The sequence below is a fragment of the Oncorhynchus kisutch genome, linkage group LG16 (genome assembly GCF_002021735.2).
Source record: "Oncorhynchus kisutch isolate 150728-3 linkage group LG16, Okis_V2, whole genome shotgun sequence".
NCBI classification, from domain to species: Eukaryota; Metazoa; Chordata; class Actinopteri; order Salmoniformes; family Salmonidae; genus Oncorhynchus; species Oncorhynchus kisutch.
This window is the reverse complement of record NC_034189.2, coordinates 43,990,362-44,014,356: the sequence shown is the minus strand read 5'-3', so window position 1 is coordinate 44,014,356 and position 23,995 is coordinate 43,990,362. Positions and strand designations below refer to the sequence as shown.

The following is a 23,995-nucleotide window of genomic DNA, read 5'->3' as shown; positions in this document are numbered from 1 at the left end:
CTATTGGTAGATAGGTAAAAAAAAAAAAAAAAAAAAAAAAAAAAAAGCTGATATTGAATATCCCTTTGAACGTGGTGAAGTTATTATCAATACACCCAGTCACTACAAAGAGAGAGGCGTCCTTCCTAACTCAGTTTCCGGAGAGGAGGGAAACTGCCCAGGGATTTCACCATGAAGCCAAAGGTCACTTGAAAACAGTTACAGAGTTTAATGGCTGTGATAGGAGACTATTGAGAATGGATCAACAACATTGTAGTTACTCCACAATACTAACCTAATTGACAGTGTGAAGAGTGACAGAGTGAAGAGAAGGAAACCTGTATAGAATAGAATTATTCCAAAACATGCATCCTGTTTGCAATAAGGCACTAAAGTAAAAAGGCAAAAAATGTGGCAAAGAAATTAACTCTATGTCCTGAATACAAAGCACTATGTTTGGGGGAAATCCAACAAAAAACAGTACCACTCTTCATATTTTTAAGCATGGTGGTGGCTGCATCATGTTATGGGTATGCTTTTCATCGGCAAGGACCAAGGACGTTTTTTTTTATGATAAAAGGAAACGGAATAGAGCTAAGCACAGGCAAAATTCTAGAGGGAAACCTGGTTCAGCCTGCTTTCCAACAGACACTGGGAGACAAATTCACCTTTCAGCAGGTTAATAACCTAAAACACAAGACTGGAGTTGCTTACCAGGGCGACATTGAATGTTCCTGAGCTGCCTAGTAACCGTTACAATATGTAAACAATATTACAGTTACCAGTGTTCAATGACTCTATGTACATAGGGCAGCACTCTCTCAGGTGCAGGTTAGAGCAGCGGGTGGTAGCTGGTTAGAACAGTGACTAAGGTTCAGGGCCATGTACTGGGCAAAGGCGACTTTTAACAGTCTGATGGCCCGGAGATAGAAGCTGTTACTCAGTCTCTCGGTCCCAACTTTTATGCACCTGTACTGTCTCTGCCCCTTAGACGATAGCGGCGTGTACCGGCTGTGGCTAGGGTGGCTGAGCTCTTTCATGATTTTTTGGCCTTGCTGTGACACAGGGTGCTGTAGATGTTCTAGAAGGTAGGCAGTGTGCCCCCGCAGATGCGTTGGGATGAACGCACCACCCTCCGGAGAGCCCTACATTTGCGGACAGTACAATTTCCGTACCAGGCGGTGATACAGCCCGACAGGATGCTCTCAATGGTGCATCTGTAGAATTTTGTGAGAGTCTTAGGGGCCAAGCCACATTTCTTCAGCCTCATGTCTGTGTGGTTGTCAGCGATGTGCACGCAGAGGAACTTGAAGCTTTTGACCCTCTCCACTGGGATCTCACCTTATCCCTGTAGGCTGTCTGATCGGTGTTGGTAATCAGGCCTACCACTGTTGTGTCGTGAGAAAACTTGATGACTGAGTTTGAGACGTGCCTTGCTACGCAGTCATGGCTGAACAGGGTGTACAGGATGGGGCTGAGCACTCACCCCTGTGGGAGAGTTGCTGCCTACCATCCTGTCAGGAGGTCCAGGACTCAGTTGCACAGGTAGGGGTTCAGACCCAGGGACCTAAACTAAGTGATGAGCTTGGAGGGCACTATGGTGTTGAAGGCTTAGCTGTAGTCAATGAACTGCATTCTTACTTAGGTATTCCTCTTGTCCAGGTGGGATAGGGCAGTTTGCAGGGCAATGGCGATTGGTTTGTCCGTGGATATGTTGGGGCGATGTGCAAATTGTAGTGGGTCTAGGGTGTCGGGTAAGGTGGAGGTAATATGATCATCAACTAGCCTTTCAAAGCACTTGATGACAGAAGTGAGTGCTCCGGGGCGACAGTAATTTAGTTTAGTTGCCTTCGCTTTCTTGGGTACAGGAACAACACAGTGGGGACAACAGACTGGGATATGGAGAGATTGAATATGTCCGTAAACACTCCAGCCAGCTGGTCTGCACATGCTCTGAGGACGTAGCTTGGGATGCCGTCTCGGCATTTAAGGGTTAACACGCTTAAATGACTTACGTCGGCCACAGAGAACAGGAGCACACAGTCCTGGTGAGCATCGAGAGCCCTCTTCGGCGACTCGGTGTTGTTTTCCTCGAAGCGGAAGCAGGTGTTTAACTCGTCCGGGAGCAAGGCATCGGTGTGGCTGGCTTTCCCTTTATAGTCCGTGATTGTCTGGAGTCTCTGCCACACACGTCTTGTGTTGTCTTTGGGGAGAAAGAAATCAAGCATCCATGAACAATCATTGTACGATTAAAAACAGATTGTTATTTTTCATTACCTCAATGGAGGAGCATGTCAATGCTAGTAAACACAAATCAGCCAAATATGTCACAATGATATGACATAGTTGAACACATTTTATTGCACACCATCTACAATCATATTCTGTAGCCTACATACCATCTACAGTCCCCAATAAGTAGCTATGCCTGCCTATGGCACAACAACACTGCTCTTGAGAGCTGTTCGCTTGTGCTGCCGAGCATCGACACCCACTCTCACACCGATCTTCATTTATCTATTTAGTGCCCGCTGTCCCGGACATTAAAGAGCACCAACCTTGTGCAACCGCCTGTGAAGAGCTAACCGGCCTCCCATTGGCCTCTGCAGGGTATGTCTGCAGCCAGGGAAGGAATGATTGTACAGGGACCATTAATGAATCAATCTATCAATCCATCAATGAATGTGGCCATCGCTCTATCTGTGCCCAGTTTCAAACAATAGATGACTTCTGTGGAACTGGACCCAAGGAGGAGGTCACAGATTTCAAAATCCACAGTGGAGAGAGGGATGAATTTAAGAGATGGAATGAGCTCGTTCTAGATGGGCGCCCCTAAATGTTTGTCTGTGTATTTCTTTAAATTAACAATATGGGATATTTCCTGCTGTTCAATGATCATTTCAATGAAAGATATAGGACAACCCAACCCATTGACTGCAGTTGGAATGAAACATAAGTCCAGATTGTGGCTTTAAAATGGGCAGAAATAACAATAAAGGTTTTTCTATTTAGACTGCAAACCCATGGAATGTGCTTGGTAGGACACTGTGATCATCCACAACACGCATCAGAGTAACAAACCAGGAAATTACTCAGCTGCAGTCCCATGCAGTTGTTACCATGGGTTATGCGGTAGGTCATCACGGCCCCGTCCTCAGTCACCCTGGTGACACATCTGGCCCGATGCACAGCCCTGTCCCCTTTCCACCCCCACCTCATTATGCACGGCCCAAATGCACATAGGCACATCACATATGCACATACTAAGACATAAGATATGAGTCACCACACTATTGGATTGCTAATATTACTTTGAGATTATAATACAGTACATTCATCTTGGTAAATAACGTCCTTCAATAGGGTTGGTCAGATGGTGACTACGAACAAGAGAGAGAGACAGAGAGAGACAGAGACAGAGAGAGAGAGAGAGAGAGAGAGAGAGAGAGAGAGAGAGAGAGAGAGAGAGAGAGTTAGTTAGTTAGTTATGGGGTTAATCCAGGGAGGTCACGGTGCCCATGCATGTGAGCAGCGTGAGGCGTGTGAATGAGGCTGTGGCCCTGGCCTACTCTCTCTCTCTCGGACTGTCTCAAGAGTCGTCAGCCTTGTCCAGCCCGGGCAGCAGATTAATGCCTTATTAAGAGTAACTGATTTAACATCAATCTACTTACACTGACGTGTGATTAACCTACTGTTAGGTCTTGGACATATTTTGTGGACACTGCAGGCCGGAATGAGGACTGGATTGAAATCCTTATACAGTACTCAGTGGTCTTTCTCTTTTCACTAGCATATGGCCGATGGACAGAGATGTCAACAGAGTAGACTGCAGTATTCATCTCAAGATTTCATTATTTTCAGTCATCGTAATTGACTGCAGTCGCAACATACAATACGAACAGTGTCATCATTAAAGCCCAATCGGCAACTTGTCTTTTTTATATTGATAAGGAAGTGGAACAGGCCTGGGTTGTGTATGGATGGAGGTGAGTATGTTTGTCATGGGTCTGTCCATCTCCAGGAAGTGGAGTGTCTGATGTCATGATAATACCATTAGGCTTTGCAGGGGAACACTAATTCAAGCTGAAGGGAGTTGGGCTGAATAAATCCCCAACTTAGAGAGGCAACACCCTATTGACCCCGAGGACAAAGAACTGCTAACTCATACAAAATCTAATTGAGGTGAATCTTACTCACGTTTCTTATGAGCTTATTATATTTCATTGAACTTTTAAAAATAGTCTTCTGTCAAGAGTTTACATCTACACTGTGCCACAGATATTTGTAAATCCGTACACACTTGTTCACATGGCTTACAAATAAATACTCTATAAATGTGTCTTTCATGAATAACAGTAGATATGAACGCAGCCACTACTTTTTTCTCTCAACTAAGTGTCTACAATGCCTGAGCTGATACTGAATGTGTGTAATAATCAATGCCGAGTCTGAGATGTCTTATTCCCCAATAAACAGGTCATAAAAGGCCTTAATCATCATGGATCTTTCTGGAAATGGAGTACTGCATTCTTAATTGAAATGTCCTGGATATGCCTTTAAAAAGGGTACATTTACTCAAACTCTCTTTAAAAAAAGATGTGTATTAGTTCACTGTTGATAGTCCCAAATATGTTGCATGTCAGCTTTTCCAGATATAGGATTTTCAAGAAGCAAAGTGTCACCTGCCACATCATCACGTTGATTCATTTTGAAAACTTGACTGCTGACATGATGGAAAAAAAATGTTGGAACTGTATCAACAGTGGACTAATGAGTAAAATACCCAAAGATATTGGGGTAGCAGGTGACCTAGTGGTTAAAGCATTGGGCCAGTATCCGAAAGGTTGTTGGATCGAATCCCTGAGCTGTCAAAAGTAAAAATGTGTTGTTCTGCCCCCTGAACAGGGCTGTTTGACAGCCTACTAGAGAGCAGGTTGTCATTGTAATTAACAATTTGTTGTTAACTGACTTGCCTAGTTAAATTTGTAAAATACATCAATCAAAATATTGTGGTTTTTGAGTGGATGTTCCCAGTACAAACAGTCTCATAGCCTTGCAGGGTCAAGGGTCATCGCCCATGGGTTGTGTAGAGCACGAAATGTGGGTTAGTCGGCAGACCAGAGATTTGGCCTTAGTTGACACATACAGAACGTGGGTGGTCCACTAAGTTTAAAAAAAATGCATGGATAAAGAAAGCATGTCGCAATTCACTTCATAGAAACAAATTGTTTTTTTATTACAACATTTCACTGTTTCCATTATTGGTAATGGTATGTGGTAGATTAACATGACTGCTGGGAATTTAGAAAACTCCAAATAATTTGATCGACTGCAGAACACATGGAATTAATTTCCAGTAATGATCTTTTTTCCTTACAATATTAAACAATTCAGAGACAGGGTGCAACACAAAAAGCTTTCCCAAATCACATTGATAAAAAAGGTCACCGTACAATAAACGTTTTAAAAACATCGACGTAAATAAAGTCCACACGAGTATCTCCCAAGACTAGATGGGTTATGTTTTTTCATCCTTGGTTCGATAAAAAAAATATCTGACAGAAAACTTGTATTAACCGATGGGTATGTTAATCATATTACCAGTGTAAAAACAAAAAAAGGTTTTGCATTTTTCCGAAACTAAAATATAAAAAGCCGGAGACCGTTGGGGCGTGTGTTACCAGGTCGACAAGAGGCCACACAGGAAATAGGATGTCAAACGAGAGACGCAACTTCCTAGATCCAAGGCCACATCCTGTAGCCCTCTCTACCCCGTGTTGATGTTTGGACACCACACCCGACAACTTTGGTACCGTTCACCGTACCGCCCCTGGTTGGTTGGTAGTACTTCCTCATTCCTGGCCTGGCTAGGCGAGGGCCTGCTCCTCTATTGGTGGAGGTGGTAGGAGGGGCGGGGTCAGCTCCTGGACATGGATGGTCATCCATCGCAGTACAGCTTTGTGTTGTTGGTCGGTTTTTTCTTGACAAGTTATACAGCTAAAAAGAAGTGAGTGAAAAGAAGGCAATGCAGGAGGAGGGGGTTACAGTGCATGACGGAGGGATGGTCTTCACGACGACGCCTGCTTCTCCTGTTCAATGGCTGGGAACAGTGAGAGAGAGAGAGACAGAGAGATAAAAAAACAGTGATGAGAATCTCACTGGCAACACCCTTGAGGCATAAATGGTCTTTCACTTACCCTAGGCCTGTCATGTCTACTGTAGCGTAGATTAGACACACAATGTTAATATTGAAAAGGTAGGATTATATTCTATAAGAGTACCCGTAGGCCTACAGTAGCCTTCTTATGATGCATCCCACTGGGCAGACATTGGTTCAACAATTTCATCGAAATAATGTGGAATCAACGTTGATTCAACCAGTGTGTGCCCAGTGGGATAGGTCTATTAAGATTTTTTAAATATAGTATTCATGTGTCATATCATAATGTCAGACTATTGCATAAATGTCTGTATCCTTACTTTCTTTAGTCGGCAGCGGATTCTTCTCCTGCGTCTCGGTCTTTTTCAGCTTGGTCTTGTCGAAGCTGGCGACCTCCTCGAGATTTGGCTTGTCAGACATGATTGCGAAGAATCTGTCAAAACGAGAAGCATTGTTTTACTTAAACATATGCGCAGACAGTACTGCAGCCACAATATATTTTCCTCAAGTGCGCAACTAGGGACGTGACCAAAACGTGCAAGTAGTGCGCCTGCAATTCTTTTGTTCGCCTCAAGCAGAGCCTGGTGCAATTTGCCTCACATCCCGTTATCCAATTCAGGGACCATGTCACACACAGGGGCACAAAACCGCACCCCACAATGAATGGCGCCTAATATTCCCCAAAATGAACATTTACATAACAATACGCGTTCCCCTGTTGAGAACGCCGAAAAGAGAAAAAGCGGTTGGCCACACATAACCAACTATGCGTTCAAATCAACCTTTAAAGTATCAAGATACTGCATAATATATGCATTTAAAAAATATTTGTCTACAATGCTGATCAGACGTCAATTCCACATGTTTGGTCTAAGACTCGCCTCTCCCTTGGGCAGCGCAATCTGGAGAACCACCGCCCAGATCCGCTTTACCTTCGAAGATAGGCTCCCAAATTGTACCGCGACTCCCTCAAATAGGCCCATTCATGACTATACGTGTCATAACATACTATCTGAAGGCACATTTCAAATGTTATTACGCATGACAATTGAGTGTAGCCTATCGCCACCACAGACAATCTGAACAAAGGATATAGACTGATATGGCTAGTGTTACACAACGAACCTCAAATAGAACACATATCCAGTCTTTTCTATTTTACTAGTTAGATGTTTCTTTCAAAAAAAGAGGTTGCACCCATCCAAACATATTTCTAGTCGCACCTTTTGTCCTTGGCATGGTACAGGTTAGAATGTTCTCGCAAGGATAAATTCAGGTTAGTTACACTATTCTGGCAGCATTTCAGCAGATATCAGGCATCCTACTTTTACATGACCCAATACCATAAAGTAAATATGAATATCAGTGCTTACCAAAGTTGGGACTGATGGACTAATTGTACTTCTCCAGGCTTCGCGTTGCAGCAGTGTGTCCCGCCTTTGCGCAAGCATAGGAGATATACTGAGCAATATGCAAATGAGTCTGACGTCATGACACAGCTTCCATCCAGGAGCGACTTGGAAATTAAATACATGCCATATTAAAATTAGAATACAACATTTGAACCTCATTTTTCAACGGCGGGAATTTGAACAAATTATGGAGACGTGATACGTGTCCAAAATTTCACAGATGTGTTTTTAATCACTTTATTCACCGAGTTTCAGGCACCACAGAGAGAAGTATGCACAAGACGCCACCTGTCGGAAAATGGAGGTATCACATACTGTATTTATCACCATTATCATGTGACTTTTTCTTACACCCTTTGATTTCCAAAAGAGAGAAAAAAAAAACATGTCCCTTCTATTACCTCTGTTCGATCCAGTAGTTTCTATATGAACAAACGCATATGATTATTCCCACTGGCAAATTGTATCTAATAGCACTTGTCTTATTTTCACCTGATGATCCTTTGTGAAGTATATTGTTATGGTTACGTAATAGTTTGGCCTGGTTCAGATTAAATACCTAATAAGCACGTGGACGCCAGCTATGGATATTTTCATCAGCCACTATCCACCACTAAGGAATCAAAAATGACAGTCCTCATGTCTGAGAAACTGTTGCCAACTCTTTATACAGAACGTGACAAGGCAGTATTAAGGCAACCCACCCACCGTCAGGGTAGTAGGCTATCTAATATACACACACTATATATGGCTGTAGCCATCAGCCACACCAACAAGCATCCCCCTTTTTTGCAGTTGTTTAGGCTCAGACAAGGATATTCGTTCTGCTTGGTCCTTGGATGGGAGTCCAGGGGAAAGCATCTCAGACTAGGAGTGCTGATCTAGTACCAGTTTAGCCTTTTAGATCACAATTAATAAGATTACATGGTCAAGGAGGACCTGATCCTAGATGGTGGTTGGGCGGTAGTGTTGCATGCCCAGTTTGGTGAACTTGCCTTTCTAAAAACCTGCAATTGACAAACATGAATTCAACCAAGGTCCTTGCTCTCACATGGCACTGCAATAAGATTATGGTGCGATGAGTAGCCACCTAATGGCCACCTAATTACTCACATCTTCCAATGGGATAACACCCCCCCCCCCCCCCCCCCCCCAATAGGGAAAATAACAGTGTACTGTCTATAACAACTCATCTGAGGATCCTCAGTAACCAAAGGTCAAAGAAAAGAGACAGTCAGCATTACGTAATGTCATTGTCAAAGTTTTTATTGTCAATGAAAACCCTGGTGGTGTAAAAAAAAGAGAACGTGTGGCTGCCTGTCGGCCAGCAGCTTTCAACCCATCCGCTAATTCATTCTGAAGACTGCCTTCGGCGCACACTCACCGTACAACAGGAGAAAATGAACGCAGAGGAGTTACACTCATACATTATAACTTTTTTCTCAACTAATACTTGAAAAAAAATAAACATTCAAGACATGAGGAAAGTACCATTTTTATACTTCATGACCTTATGGGTGTGGGTTGTTCGACCAATCACCCTTTGAGAAGATGGATAAACTTGATATACAGAGGTACTGTCCCCAGTTATCGGATGGGATTAAATTGACATAAATACAGCGGGTGTATCATTGACTTGAATATGGATACCCGTTCTATTAATTTCATCCTATCCGATTGCCGAAATCTGAAAAGATAACTTTTGAAAAACTGGGCAGCAGGAGATTAGTAGTGGTGTTGGAGTAGTAAATTAGCAATTTCAAGATGGTAAATCAGAAATACGAAAGTGAGCATGAGGCCCTGCAATGACACAAGTCCGTCACAAGAGGGAGTGCACCACCAGGGGCATACTAAATGAAGGAAAGTAAAATGGCAAATCAGATTTGGCCTTGTTACGTGGCACTAACAAAATAATGTTTTAACTAGAATGCCAGAAATTGTGGAAATGCTTAGAACGGTCTCTCTCATATCTCAAATTGAATTCCATGATACAATATTGGGACGTTAAGAAGACAATGCTAGATGCTTAAACATTATGTAGGAATCTATTTGCTGGTTGAACAAATACAGTCTTTACTCTGGAAAAAAAGGCCCACACTAACCAAAATGTTGCTGGTTAAAGAAATAAACAAATCAAAAACAAATCAGCTGTTGATGACTAAACAACCCTAGGTGGCATTGATTAGCACACACCGTAGCAAAAAATCCCACAACAGAAAATGAAGACAGGCATTTCTTATTGTACAGATAGTCCCCCCCCATTTGCTACCGTTTTTAGTCTAGTGAATAGGACCCTGGTATTTCGTAATCGGCGTGTATTGATGAAACAAAGGTGCCTCTAAAACCAACAGCGTTGCAGATTCTCCAGAGCAGGTTAGAACAGTCAGATGAATCAAGAAGTGACATCACACAATGGAATGCTTTCATTTATAGTGAAATGGAAGGAAAATTAAACAAACAGGAACATCGTTAGGCAATGGACCTTGGGTTAAAACGACAGCCAGATGCCTTGGGTGGCAAGGCTGGCAAAGCATGATATTGAAACAAACACAGTAAGGAAATCTTAACATGGTAATACGCATAAATAGAAACTTGCTGGTCTCAGAGGAGGTGATACTCTTTCTTGGGTCTCCACACGGAACAACGGAGCTGGGAAAGTGGGCGTGGCCTTTAGGAATTGGCCACATGTAATTGGCCCAAACCGTCAGGGTTTAAGGACTTCCGGGAGGGCGGGGGTCATTGAAGGTGCGAGCTGATTGGACCATGAGGAGAGGAAATGGCTGCTGTGGCCTCTGCTCGTGGCCATCCTTTACAAGGGAACGTGGCTGAAGAGGTAGGACACCGACTCGCCGTTGTGGGTTCTCCTGATCGCCTCGGCCAGGATCATGGCTATATCTATGATCTGGTGGAGACCATAGAAATACATCATAATAGATACATCTCTATAGCAGACCGCCATCAACCAGTGCCTCAGGTCAGGCAACCTATAGGGCAGCCAATCAATCCTGGTTGGAATGGTTAGCTCTAACAGCAGCAAGCTACAGTTTCGAGGCATGGGAGAGGCAAAATGCTGCATGTATCAACAAAGGGATTCCTCAAACCTCATTGGCTAAAAGGTACCAGGACGTGTGAGTAAACAGGAAGTGCCCATCTGGACAGTGGGTACCTGTATCTTTGGGCACGACTTCATCTTCTCCTCCTGGGGGATGGTGTTGGTGACCACCACGGCCTCGAAGGGAGCATCGTTGATGCGCGTGATGGCCGGACCGGAAAATATGCCGTGCGTGAGGATAGCATAAACCTTGATCGCACCGGCATCAATCAATCTAGAGAGAGATATGAGTGGTGTAATATAAAAAACAATGTGACAGTAATATGGAAACTGCATTTGAAAGTCAGATAAAATAATGCATATGAGCAAAGTTGAAAAATGAAATATGCACAAGCATCAAATAGAAGAGTGAAATGTTGAAGAGAGAGACAATGAAACGGGAGCCATGGTTGAGACTGGAACAAACGATAATGACTTTTTCCCCTTTTCAAACAGTAAAATAAAAATAGCAGAAAACTTTAAAAACAGCTACGTTTTGTAACTGCAGCAAACCGCAGGGCTTCTACATTTGGGCAAAGCCCCCATTCTGATGCAGAAAAAAACCCTGAGTGGATTTTGAGTCTTCACATCACTCCTCACCCTCTACATAATCTCTCTCATTAGGTTTGATACAGTGGTTCAGGTCAATAACCAATACGGTGATTTGAGATCAACGGATGCTCAACAGATGAGACTACATAGCAACCAGCTATAAATACTGACTTGTATTGACACCACAAGCCAAACACAAATAAACTAGATCAAGGCCATGGTAGAATAACTTTGGGGCTATTAGGAGCTGTGTGAGTGTACACAGACACACACACACGGTCGCTCACTTCTCAGCAGCTTTGCAGATGGTACCGCAGGTGTCGGCCATGTCGTCGACCAAGATGGCCACGCGGTCCTTCACGTCTCCGACCAGGACCATGCGGTCCACCTCGTTGGCCTTCTTCCTCTCCTTGTGGATGAGGGCAAACTCCACATTCAGACGGTCAGCTATGGAGGTCACTCTGGATACAGGAATTTAAACAAAGAAATATGAGATATGCATGTCAGCGCTCAGCTGAAATAGCATCTCATTCGCATGACCTCCAGAAGTCGAGCATAACTCATCTCGAAGATGGACAAGTACAAACAAACCCCAATGAAAGGTTAAACAAGGGAGAGATGAACAGGTCCAAACATTTCTGACTTTCCCCATAGCTGTTCCACATTGTTGAAGACCTCAGGACCAGCCGTACCTGGTTCATGTGACCCTGCCACATTGAATTGGTTATTACCGTTTGGCTCCTCCAGCGTCAGGGGACACAATGCAGCTGTTCTTCCACTCTGGAATGTTCTCCCGGATCCATTGGAGGACCGCGGGCTCTGCATACAGGTTGTCCACGGCGATGTCGAAGAATCCCTACAGAGAGAGATCAGAAAAAGTTTACAACATTTCCCCTTTAATAACATGATAATATACAGCCTCTCCGATTAGCCCAATATTGAGCAAAAACATAGCGACAACTTCAGACTTCACTGCAATAACTTGGAATGAAACTAAAATTGAGCAACTACTACTAGTCGTTTCAATTCAATATAACTTCATTTAAATCGACAGGGGAAACTGCACCCTGCAATTGCATTGCTGTGACGTGTTGGACGCTGCCTACCTGGATCTGCGAGGCGTGGAGGTCCATTGTGATGATGTGGTCGGCGCCGGCTACAGACAGCATGTTGGCCACCAGCTTGGCTGAGATGGGAGCACGACTCTGGGACAGAGGGAGTTACAGGCTCTTTCAAATGAAGCACACAATTTAATTATTCAGCGTGGCAACAATTGTAGTACTACAGTAAAATGCCCTGGACTTGAATAACTAGTGAAGTCTAAATGCTCTGCTCCTCCACAAGGAACACAATCCTTGTTGGCTACAGGTTGTCACGTGTTCAACACAGACATCTTAGTCTTCTGCGGTTAATGCACACACAGCCCTCTGTAGCCAAATAGCAGCACAAGGTGACCGTAGAGATTCTGGTTTCAGGGGACAAATCACAGGTTACTTTATTTACACACACAAGTTCTCTGGAAACTCTGGAAAGATGCTTGTTTCAACTTGTTTCAATTTTGTACTAGGTCACATTCCACAGTGCCATGAATGGATTTAACATGCCTCAGTGATAGGCCAACATGTGGAATTAAACATCCATCATTTGGTATAATCAAACATAAATCCTTCTTGTATTGAACATTGATTTACAAACGTAAGTAAACACTCGTCAGAAATCTGTTATGTCCTGTTCTAGAACTTGTAGTTCAGAGTGTTTGTATAGGCTACAGATGTATTTCCCAACCTGTCCTCCAGTAACCCCTACAGCACACATTTTTGTTGTAGGCCCAGACATGCACACCTGATGCAACTAATCATCAAGACCTCAATGAGTTGAATCAGGGTTTCTAGATGGGATGCCCCTGATGTCAGAAGTGACTTTTCAAAGCAGGTTAGGAACATTGAAGTAAGGTTAGGAAAAGGGTTAGCTAAATTGCAAAAATTCTCCAACGTGACCTCGAATATACAAGTTATGACGTCATTGACATTAGCAGGATCCCTGCTAGACATGACCTTGAATCAGTTAAGTCAGCCCGGGGCTACAGCAAAAATGTGTGCTGTTGGGGGTACACTGGAGTACTGGAGCAGGGAGACACTGGGCTACAGTATGCCACTGAGAGAGGGGCCTTTGGGGTCTGGCATGTTCCACCTTCATGTTAGAAAACATAACAGGGCTCCCGAGTGGCACAGCGGTCTAAGGCACTGCATCTCAGTGCAGTGCCTTACTAGTACATGGTTCGAATCCAGGCTATATCACATCCGGCCTGTGATTGGGAGTCCCATAGGGCGGCGCAAAATTGGCCCAGCATCGTCCGGGTTTGGCCGTCATTGTAAATAAGAATTTGTTCTAGACTGATTTGCCTAGTTAAAGGTTAAATATGCTCCAAAACGTTGAGATCTCATGCTTAGGGTCTCACGATAGTAACTGGTGCTTGATACACTGTCTTTGGGTTGATGGAGGGAGAAACGGTGGAATGTTGGATAGGCCTCAGAACAACTGGCTTGCTACATGAGGAAACTGTTGTTACTTTATTAACTGGAAGAGTGTGTGACAATCATTTACCAGATAAGCGGTGGTCTGTGAACCCTTTCTCCCCTCTTGGAATGCCTGACGTCAACTTTCAGTTAAGTAACATTAGCACAAACTGTTAACGAGAATTAGGCCTAATTGTTGTCGGGTGATGAACCATGCTCTGATTCAAACAGGACAGTATATTTGGTAGATGCTGTATTTCTCATATGGTTTTTGTGTAGTAACACAGAAGTTATTGGATGACATTCACATCTGAATCTCAAAGTAGCTACCCTTTGCCTTGATGACAGCTTTGTACACTCTTAGCCATCTCAACCAGCTTCACCTGGAATGCTTTTCCAACAGTCTTGAAGGAGCTCCCACATATGCTGAGCACTTGTTGGCTGCTTTTCCCTCACTGCGGTCCAACTTATCCTAAACCATCTCAACTGGGTTGAGGTCGGGTGATTGTGGAGGCCAGGACATCTGATGCAGCACTCCATTACTCTCCTCGGTCAAATAGCCCTTACACAGCCTGGAGGTGTGTTGGGTCACTGTCCTGTTGAAAAACAAATTGTAGTCCCTCTAAGCGTAAACAAGATGGGATGGCATATTGCTGCAGAATGCTGTGGTAGCCATGCTGGTTAAGTGTGCCTTGAATTTTAAATCAGTGTCACCAGCAAAGCACCCCCACACCACCTCCATGCTTCGCGGTGGGAACAATACATGCAGAGATCATCCGTTCACCTACTCTGGGTCTCACAAAAACACAGTGGTAGGAACCAAAAATCTAAAATTAGGACAGATTTCCACGGGTCTAATATCCATTGCTTGTGTTTCTTGGCCCAAGCAAGTCTCTTCTTAGTAGTGGTTTCTTTGCAGCAATTCCGACCAAGAAGGCCTGATTCACGCAGTCTCCTCTGAACAGTTGATGTTGAGATGTGTCTGTTACTTGAACTGTGAGATGTGTCTGTTACTTGCATTTATTCAGTCCTCATGAGAGCCAGTTTCATAGTGCTTTATGGTTTTTGCAACTGCACTTGAAGAAACTTTAGAAGTTGGACATATTCCGGATTGACTGACCTTCATCTTTGCTTATTTGAGCTGTTCTTGCCATAATATGGAGTTTGTCACAACACAAGAGGAAGGAAATCAATTCCACCATTTAACGTTTATCAAGGCACACCTGTTAATTGAAATTAATTGCAGGTGACTACCTCATGAAGCTGGTTGAGAGAATGCCAAGAGTGTGCAAACCTGTCAAGGCAACGGGTGGCGACCTTGAAGAATCTCAAATATATATGGATTTGTTTAACACTTTGTTGGTTACTACATGATTTCATATGTTATTTAATAGTTGATGTCTTCACTATTATTCTACAATACAGAAAATAGTACAAATAAAACCCCTTGAATGAGTAGGCGTGTCCAAACTTTTGACTGGTACTGTAAATATGCTACGTTTTGCACTACATACTGAACACCACACAGTGAATCATAGTCGTGACTTATTTGTGCCTAGGAGCAGCCCGGAAGGTAAGCTTACCTTGTCTTTTTTATCCTGCCGGGCGTAGGGGAAGCAGGGGATGACGGCAGTGACGCGGGACGACGAGGCGATCTTGCACGCGTTGATCATGATCAGCAACTCCATCAGGTTGTCGTTGATCTCGCCGCAGCCGCTCTGCACAATGTAGACGTCCTCGCCGCGCACGCTCTCCCCGATCTCCACGCTGACCAAGAGAAGCGGCATTATTATTTAGTGGCATCTTAAGGAAAGGATGAGTATCATAATTCTTACCACCACCACGGAACCTCACACTCACCTCCACACAGAGGTAGAGAAGATCATTCCTCCCTCCTCGCTCTACGCCTATTGCTCCTAAACCCTGACGGAGAAGGCTGATCATAATCTTCTCACCAAGGACCTTTATCAACTAGGCCATCTCCCCTCCCCCTACAAGGTATGCTTAGAAAAAAGGGCAACTGCTATTCACTCATGAAAGATACTGCACCAAGAATCACTTTCCAACAACACAGTATCATAACTGCACACCAAAAGCGGAGGACTGATGGAGGTCTGGTACAGTAAATTGGAGTGACCGGAACAAGCTTAATGTTGACTAACTAGCATCACATGAGAACTCTCATTTGAAAGTGCGTGTGGAAAAGCAGACTTCCGGGAATCAGTGTACACACACACACACACACACACACACACACACACACCTCTCCACAAGTTGCAGGCATCAAAACAAGTAAAAAAAGAAATGTCTGAAACATTCCAGACAGGACAACCCCCTTTCCTCCGCTGGAGTCATGTGCTCACATCTGACCAAGAGAGGCAATTAACGCAACAGTCTGTCTACCTATCTGAACCACCCAGAAGAGGAGGCACGAGGGAATCTGTGTTCTAAGGGGAGAGCGTAAGCAAGACGTGAGGAGACACGAGACCCACCGCTACTGTACAGACCAGGACTGTCACAGAGTATTAAAAAAAAGTGATCGACCGAGAGTGTTCTTTCGACCAATCGATTGGTTTTTAAAACTTATTTCCCATATATAGGCACACCCTAACTTAATAAATCCACAGTATGCACTGAGCTTGTCTGATGCTTTAAGCGCACTGTTTGATGAAATAATAAGATAACCAGTTAAAAAACCTGTTCCTGACCTCCCCCCAAACATAAAAGGTTATTAGTTAAGAACTAGAGGTCGACCGATTACGATTTTTCAATGCCGATACCGATTATTGGAGAACCAAAAAAGCAGATTACGTCAGCCAATTTTTTATTTATTCATTTGTAATAATGACAATTACAACAATACTGAATGAACACTTATTTTAACTTAAATGTAATACATCAATAAAATCAATTTAGCCTCAAGTAAATAATGAAATGTGAAAATAAGGAGCGGTGGGTTAACTGCCTTGCAGTAAGCCAAGGTAAATTGCTACCTAGCATTAAACTTCTTATAAAAAACAATCATAATCACTAGTTAACTACACATGGTTGATGATATTACTAGATATTATCTAGCTTGTCCTGCGTTGCATATAATCTGAGCATACAAGCATCTAAGTATCTGACTGAGCGGCGGTAGGCAGAAGCAGGCGCGTAAACATTCATTCAAACAGCACTTTTGTGCGTTTTGCCAGCAGCTCTTTGTTCAAATCAAATCAAAATTTATTTGTCACATACACATGGTTAGCAGATGTTAATGCGAGTGTAGCGAAATGCTTGTGCTTCTAGTTCCGACAATGCAGTAATAACGAACAAGTAATCTAACTAACAATTCCCCAAAAACTACTGTCTTATACACAGTGTAAGGGGATAAAGAATATGTACATAAGGATATATGAATGAGTGATGGTACAGAGCAGCATAGGCAAGATACAGTAGATGATATCGAGTACAGTATATACATATGAGATGAGTATGTAAACCAAGTGGCGTAGTTAAAGTGGCTAGTGATACATGTATTACATAAGGATGCAGTCGATGATATAGAGTACAGTATCTATGTATGCATATGAGATGAATAATGTAGGGTAAGTAACATTATATAAGGTAGCATTGTTTAAAGTGGCTAGTGATATATTTACATCATTTCCCATCAATTCCCATGATTAAAGTGGCTGGAGTAGAGTCAGTGTCATTGACAGTGTGTTGGCAGTAGCCACTCAATGTTAGTGGTGGCTGTTTAACAGTCTGATGGCCTTGAGATAGAAGCTGTTTTTCAGTCTCTCGGTCCCAGCTTTGATGCACCTGTACTGACCTCGCCTTCTGGATGACAGCGGGGTGAACAGGCAGTGGCTCGGGTGGTTGATGTCCTTGATGATCTTTATGGCCTTCCTGTATCATCGGGTGGTGTAGGTGTCCTGGAGGGCAGGTAGTTTGCCCCCGGTGATGCGTTGTGCAGACCTCACTACCCTCTGGAGAGCCTTACGGTTGAGGGCGGTGCAGTTGCCATACCAGGCGGTGATACAGCCCGCCAGGATGCTCTCGATTGTGCATCTGTAGAAGTTTGTGAGTGCTTTTGGTGACAAGCCGAATTTCTTCAACCTCCTGAGGTTGAAGAGGCGCTGCTGCGCCTTCCTCACGATGCTGTCTGTGTGAGTGGACCAATTCAGTTTGTCTGTGATGTGTATGCCGAGGAACTTAAAACTTGCTACCCTCTCCACTACTGTTCCATCGATGTGGATGGGGGGGTGTTCCCTCTGCTGTTTCCTGAAGTCCAGGCCCGTCAGGAAGTTCAGTACCCAGTTGCACAGGGCGGGGTCGAGACCCAGGGTCTTGAGCTTGATGACGAGCTTGGAGGGTGCTATGGTGTTGAATGCCGAGCTGTAGTCGATGAACAGCATTCTCACATAGGTATTCCTCTTGTCCAGATGGGTTAGGGCGGTGTGCAGTGTGGTTGAGATTGCATCATCTGTGGACCTATTTGGGTGGTAAGCAAATTGGAGTGGGTCAAGGGTGTCAGGTAGGGTGGAGGTGATATGGTCCTTGACTAGTCTCTCAAAGCACTTCATGATGACGGATGTGAGTGCTACGGGGCGGTAGTCGTTTAGCTCAGTTACCTTAGCTTTCTTGGGAACAGGAACAATGGTGGCCCTCTTGAAGCATGTGGGAACAGCAGACTGGTATAGGGATTGATTGAATATGTCCGTAAACACACCGGCCAGCTGGTCTGCGCATGCTCTGAGGGCGCGGCTGGGGATGCCGTCTGGGCCTGCAGCCTTGCGAGGGTTAACACGTCTAAATGTCTTACTCACTTCGGCTGCAGTGAAGGAGAGACCGCATGTTTTCGTTGCAGGCCGTGTCAGTGGCACTGTATTGTCCTCAAAGCGGGCAAAAAAGTTGTTTAGTCTGCCTGGGAGCAAGACATCCTGGTCCGTGACTGGGCTGGGTTTCTTCCTGTAGTCTGTGATTGACTGTAGACCCTGCCACATGCCTCTTGTGTCTGAGCCGTTGAATTGAGATTCTACTTTGTCTCTGTACTGGCGCTTAGCTTGTTTGATAGCCTTGCGGAGGGAATAGCTGCACTGTTTGTATTCAGTCATGTCACCAGACACTTTGCCCTGATTAAAAGCAGTGGTTCGCGCCTTCAGTTCCACACGAATGCTGCCATCAATCCACGGTTTCTGGTTAGGGAATGTTTTAATCGTTGCTATGGGAAAGACATCTTCAACGCACGTTCTAATGAACTCGCACACCTAATCAGCGTATTCGTCAATGTTGTTATCTGACGCAATACGAAACATCTCCCAGTCCACGTGATGGAAGCAGTCTTGGAGTGTGGAGTCAGCTTGGTCAGACCAGCGTTGGACAGACCTCAGCGTGGGAGCTTCTTGTTTTAGTTTCTGTCTGTAGGCAGGGATCAACAAAATGGAGTCGTGGTCAGTCGTTTTTTTTTTTGTACCTTTATTTTACTAGGCAAGTCAGTTAAGAACAAATTCTTATTTTCAATGACGGCCTAGGAACAGTGGGTTAACTGCCTGTTCAAGGGCAGAACGACAGATTTTGTACCTTTGTCAGCTCGGGGATTTGTACTTGTAACCTTTCGGTTACTAGTCCAATGCTCTAACCACTAGGCTACACTGCCGCCCCTATGCGTCGCGGAAGTTAGAGTAACAATGATCCAGGGTCTTTCCACCCCTGGTTGCGCAATCGATATGCTGATATGCTGTTGTGTGTCAATCATTGCGCTGTTTATGACTTCAAGCCTATCAACTCCCGAGATTAGGCTGGTGTAACCGAAGTGAAATGGCTAGCTAGTTAGCGCGCGCTAATAGTGTTTCAAACATCACTCGCTCTGAGCCTTCTAGTAGTTGTTCCCCTTGCTCTGCATGGGTAACGCTGCTTCGATGGTGGCTGTTGTCATTGTGTTGCTATACTGTCACACTGGCAATACTAAAGTGCCTATAAGAACATCCAATAGTCAAAGGTATATGAAATACAAACGGTATAGAGAGAAATAGTCCTGTAATTCCTATAATAAACTACAACCTAAAACTTCTTAACTGGGAATATTGAAGACTCATGTTAAAAGGAACAACCAGCTTTCATATGTTCTCATGTTCTGAGCAAGGAACTTAAACGTTAGCTATTCTTTACACGGCACATATTGCACTTTTACTTTCTTCTCCAACACTGTTTTTGCATTATTTAAACCACATTATTTGAGACTAAATAGATTTTTATGCATGTATTATATTACGTTAAAATAAAAAAGTGATCATTCAGTATTGTTGTAATGGTCATTATTACAAATAAATAAATAAATATATATATATATATATATATATATATATATATATATATATATATAAAATGGTTATTGGCTTTTTTGGGTCTCCAATAATCATAATCGGTCAACCTCTAATATGAAGTGCAACTGGCTCATCCATGATGTACGGAGAAAATGCCCTTATTTTAAAAAAAAAGTAGGTTCGTAGTTACAGGTTCTGTTTTTGTTCTTGCAAGAGAAGGAACGACCTCCCACTGTGTTAAGTACCTATAGGCAGTGAGATTCTCGGTGTGTTTTATACTTTTTTATTTATTTAACTAGGCAAGTCCGTCAAGAACAAATTCTTATTTACAATGGCGGCCTCCTGCTGGGGCTGGGATGAAAAATAAATGACATCACGACAAGAGACACCACAACATAGAGAGACCTATGACAACACAGCATTGTAGCAACACAAAACATGGTACAGACATTGGGCACAGACAACAGCACCAAGGGCAAGGTAGAGACGACAATACATCACATGAAGCAGTCACAACTGTCAGTAAGAGTGCCCATGATTGAATCTTTGAATGAAGCGATAGAACTGTCCAGTTTGAGTGTTTGTTGCAGCTTGTTCCAGTCGCTAGCTGTAGCGAGCTGAAAAGACAAGTGACCCAGGGATGTGCGCTTGGGGGACCTTTAACAGAATAGGATTGGCAGAACAGGTGTTGTATGTGGAGGATGAGGGCTGCAGTAGATATCTCAGATAGGGGGGTGTGAGGCCTAAGAGGGGGAGTGAGGCCTAAGAGGATTTGATAAATAAGCATCAACCAATGGGTCATGCGACGAGTATACAGATATGACCAGTTTACAGAAGAGTATAGAGTGCAGTGATGTGTCCTCTAAGGAGAATCGGATGGTCGAATGGTAAATAATATCAAGCCGCTCGAGAGCACCCTTACCTGCCCATCTATAAAATCACATCTCCGTAATCTAGCACAGGTAGGACGGTTATCTGAACCAGGGTTAGTTTGGCAGCTGGGGGAAAGAGGGGTGATTACAATACAGGAAACCATGTCCAGATTTAACCTAAGCTATGCTATGTACCGTCTAGCCTTACTCCCAAGTACTTGTATGGGGGGACTACCTCAAGCGCTAAACCCTCAGAGGCAGTAATCACACTGGTTGGGAGAGGGGCATTCTTCCTACCAAACCACATGACCTTTGTTTTGGAGGTGTTCAGAACTAGGTAAGAGGCAGAGTAAGCTTTGGTGTAGAGCATTTAACACAAAATCTAGGGAGGGGCCAGCTGAGTATAAAACTATCACCGGCAATCATCTTAATAGTTATTAACACTACGTCCTTGCAAGGAGGACATCCCACAATATGATCTTAAGATCTTGATAGGTGTCCCACTATCAAATCAAATTTTATTTGTCACATACACATGGTTAGCAGATGTTAATGCGAGGATAGCGAAATGCTTGTGCTTCTAGTTCCGACAATGCAGTAATAACCAACAAGTAATCTAGCTAACAATTCCAAAACTACTACCTTATACACACAAGTGTAAGGGGATAAAGAATATGTACATAAAGACATATGAATGAGTGATGGTACAGAGCGGCATAGGCAAGATACAGTAGATGGTATTGAGTGCAGTATATACATATGAGATGAGTATGTAAACAAAGTGGCATAGTTAAAGTGGCTAGTGATACATGTATTACATAAAGATGCAGTAGATGATAGAGTACAGTATATACATATGAGATGAATAATGTAGGGTATGTAAACATTATATTAGGTAGCATTGTTTAAAGTGGCTAGTGATATATTTTACATCATTTCCCATCAATTCCCATTATTAAAGTGGCTGGAGTTGAGTCAGTGTGTTGGCAGCAGCCACTCAATGTTAGTGGTGGCTGTTTAACAGGCCAATCTTTCTCCAAAAGTATCCACAAAATGCTAAAGCGGATTATTGTATTAATATAGCTGACAAAAACCCACTATTGCACATAGGGGACAATGTAGCTAGGCTAAATCAATAGACCTTAGCTCACCTTGGTTCATGGGGCAGTGCAGTGAACTCACTCTCACCCATTGCATCATATTGCAAGTATTGTAACGTCTACATGCACCAGCGCAGGTTTATGTAGTTACCATCTCTACTGAACAATTAGGTCAGTTTGCTTACTGGCTGGAAATGAACCTAGATTAAGGGGCGGCAGGGTAGCCTAGTGGTTAGAGCGTTTGGACTAGTAACCGAAAGGTTGCAGGTTCATATCCCCGAGCTGACAAGGTACAAATCTGTCGTTCTGCCCCTGAACAGGCAGTTAACCCACTGTTCCTAGTCCGTCATTGAAAATAAGAATTTGTCCTTAACTGACTTGCCTGGTTAAATAAAGGTCAAATAAAATAAAAATCATTTAGGCTACAAGGGAACTGAGGGTGGCAGCAGGGCAAACAATTATAGGAATAAATCAGATAAGGAAAATGTATAAATGAAAAACATATATCATTTTAGCAGAGATGCATATACAGAGCAATTTACAGGTACAATTAGGATGAAGTGCATGACATAATGTAGGCAGGGAAGGAACACGGGGTGGCAGCAGGGCAAACAATTATAGGAACAATTCGAATAAAAAACACAGATTAAAAAATAATCATTTTAGCAGAGGCTCTCTGAAGGTACAATTAGGGCACATCGACCGATTTTTCACTTAGTCGGTTAGGGGATTCAAACAGCCGGCTTTTTGGTTGCTGGCCCAACCCTCTTACCCACTAGGCTACCTGCACAGATATCACTCATTTTCATTACATTTTGTAGCTGCAACATTTCAAGACGTTTGCATACTGAACGTGGCCTTGTTCTCTGTTGCTGCGGTTGTTGGTTCTGTTTACACGAACTGTTGGCTATTATCAAGTCACGTGAGTCTTTTCGCAAACTAGCTAGCATGTATCTTTCAAAGTTACGACTCAACAATGAACACCAGCATGCGCGACCATGTGATTACATAACTAGATATAACTAACTAGCCAATTTAGTGATTGATGTAATAACGTCAGCAAGCTAGTGTTATTCAGTGACGTTCGCATAGCTGGCAAACTTACTACTCTTGCGCACATGTGCATGCATGACCCAGGCTGCAGTAAAGTTAACGTCCAGCGCCTGCGAGCTTGCTAGGCTAGCTCAGCTGGTAAATTAGCTAATCATGCACCTATCTAAAGACAGACGAGAAATGAGTAAAAAAATAAACCTACCATGTTTCTTGGTTGGAGAATTTCTTCGTTATCACTTTCCCTAATTCCAGTCCGAGGCGATCAGCCACTTTTTGTGACAGGTCTTGGTGGGAGCTCCCGCTGAAAAGCACGATGTTCGGCATGTCCTAAATATTTCTGTGCAATTTGGTTGTGCGAGTAGGAGATTTTGGATGCAACAATTATCCCTCAAGGGGCAAGTTAGCTAACAAGTTAACTTATTATCGTTGTAGCCCACGCATAGCAGATCAGCACGAGAGGAGACCTAAAACTGAAAAGGAAGTGAGAATCGTGTTTGCATGGTAGAGCGGAAATGCCACTTCCTAATTCTTCTTCTTCTTATTATTTGGGATTGTTTTGGCGGCTCGCATCCAATTTAAGGTGCATGCACTGCCACCTATTGTACCGGAGAATGAGGCTATTCACGGCGTACCTACATAAAATTGATTTGTGATACAGTATTATACAGTCGGGGAAAAGGAAAAAATATCCTACCAACTATTAGCCCTCAATAAAATGATAAAGAAACACCACCCTATTCCACTATTTACCCTATCTAATCCTACTCAACACCCCCTGCAACCTTGCAAACCCAAGTATTTCTCTGCGGCTGCCATCCCCTTTCTCATTGGACAAAATCGATGCCTTTCTTCTTAGGTGTTTTTTCTGCGGTTGGCATCTGACGTTATGGTCCCATGCTATTTGTAAGACCAAAACTCCATCCCACCAAAACAGGCTGACATTTCAGGCGGT

The 23,995-nt window shown here is 43.4% G+C and overlaps 1 protein-coding gene and 1 long non-coding RNA gene across 2 annotated transcripts; both read right to left on the bottom strand.

Moving 5' to 3' along the window:
- Window positions 1–5,187: 5,187 nt before the first annotated feature.
- LOC109906725 (uncharacterized) lies at window positions 5,188–7,770 on the bottom strand. The gene is made up of 3 exons (XR_002257451.2): window positions 7,513–7,770; window positions 6,460–6,572; window positions 5,188–6,079 (listed from the first exon to the last, which is right to left on the bottom strand). It is a non-coding gene; the product is annotated as an uncharacterized LOC109906725 (long non-coding RNA).
- A 1,026-nt stretch (window positions 7,771–8,796) lies between these two features.
- Window positions 8,797–23,587, bottom strand: LOC109906724 (ribose-phosphate pyrophosphokinase 2-like). The gene is made up of 7 exons (XM_020504583.2): window positions 23,246–23,587; window positions 15,294–15,477; window positions 12,301–12,399; window positions 11,926–12,050; window positions 11,482–11,655; window positions 10,718–10,877; window positions 8,797–10,453 (listed from the first exon to the last, which is right to left on the bottom strand). The coding sequence occupies exons 1-7, from the start codon at window positions 23,365–23,367 to the stop codon at window positions 10,361–10,363; spliced, it is 957 nt and encodes a 318-aa protein (XP_020360172.1). The 5' UTR covers window positions 23,368–23,587; the 3' UTR covers window positions 8,797–10,360.
- Between the last annotated feature and the right edge of the window lie 408 nt (window positions 23,588–23,995).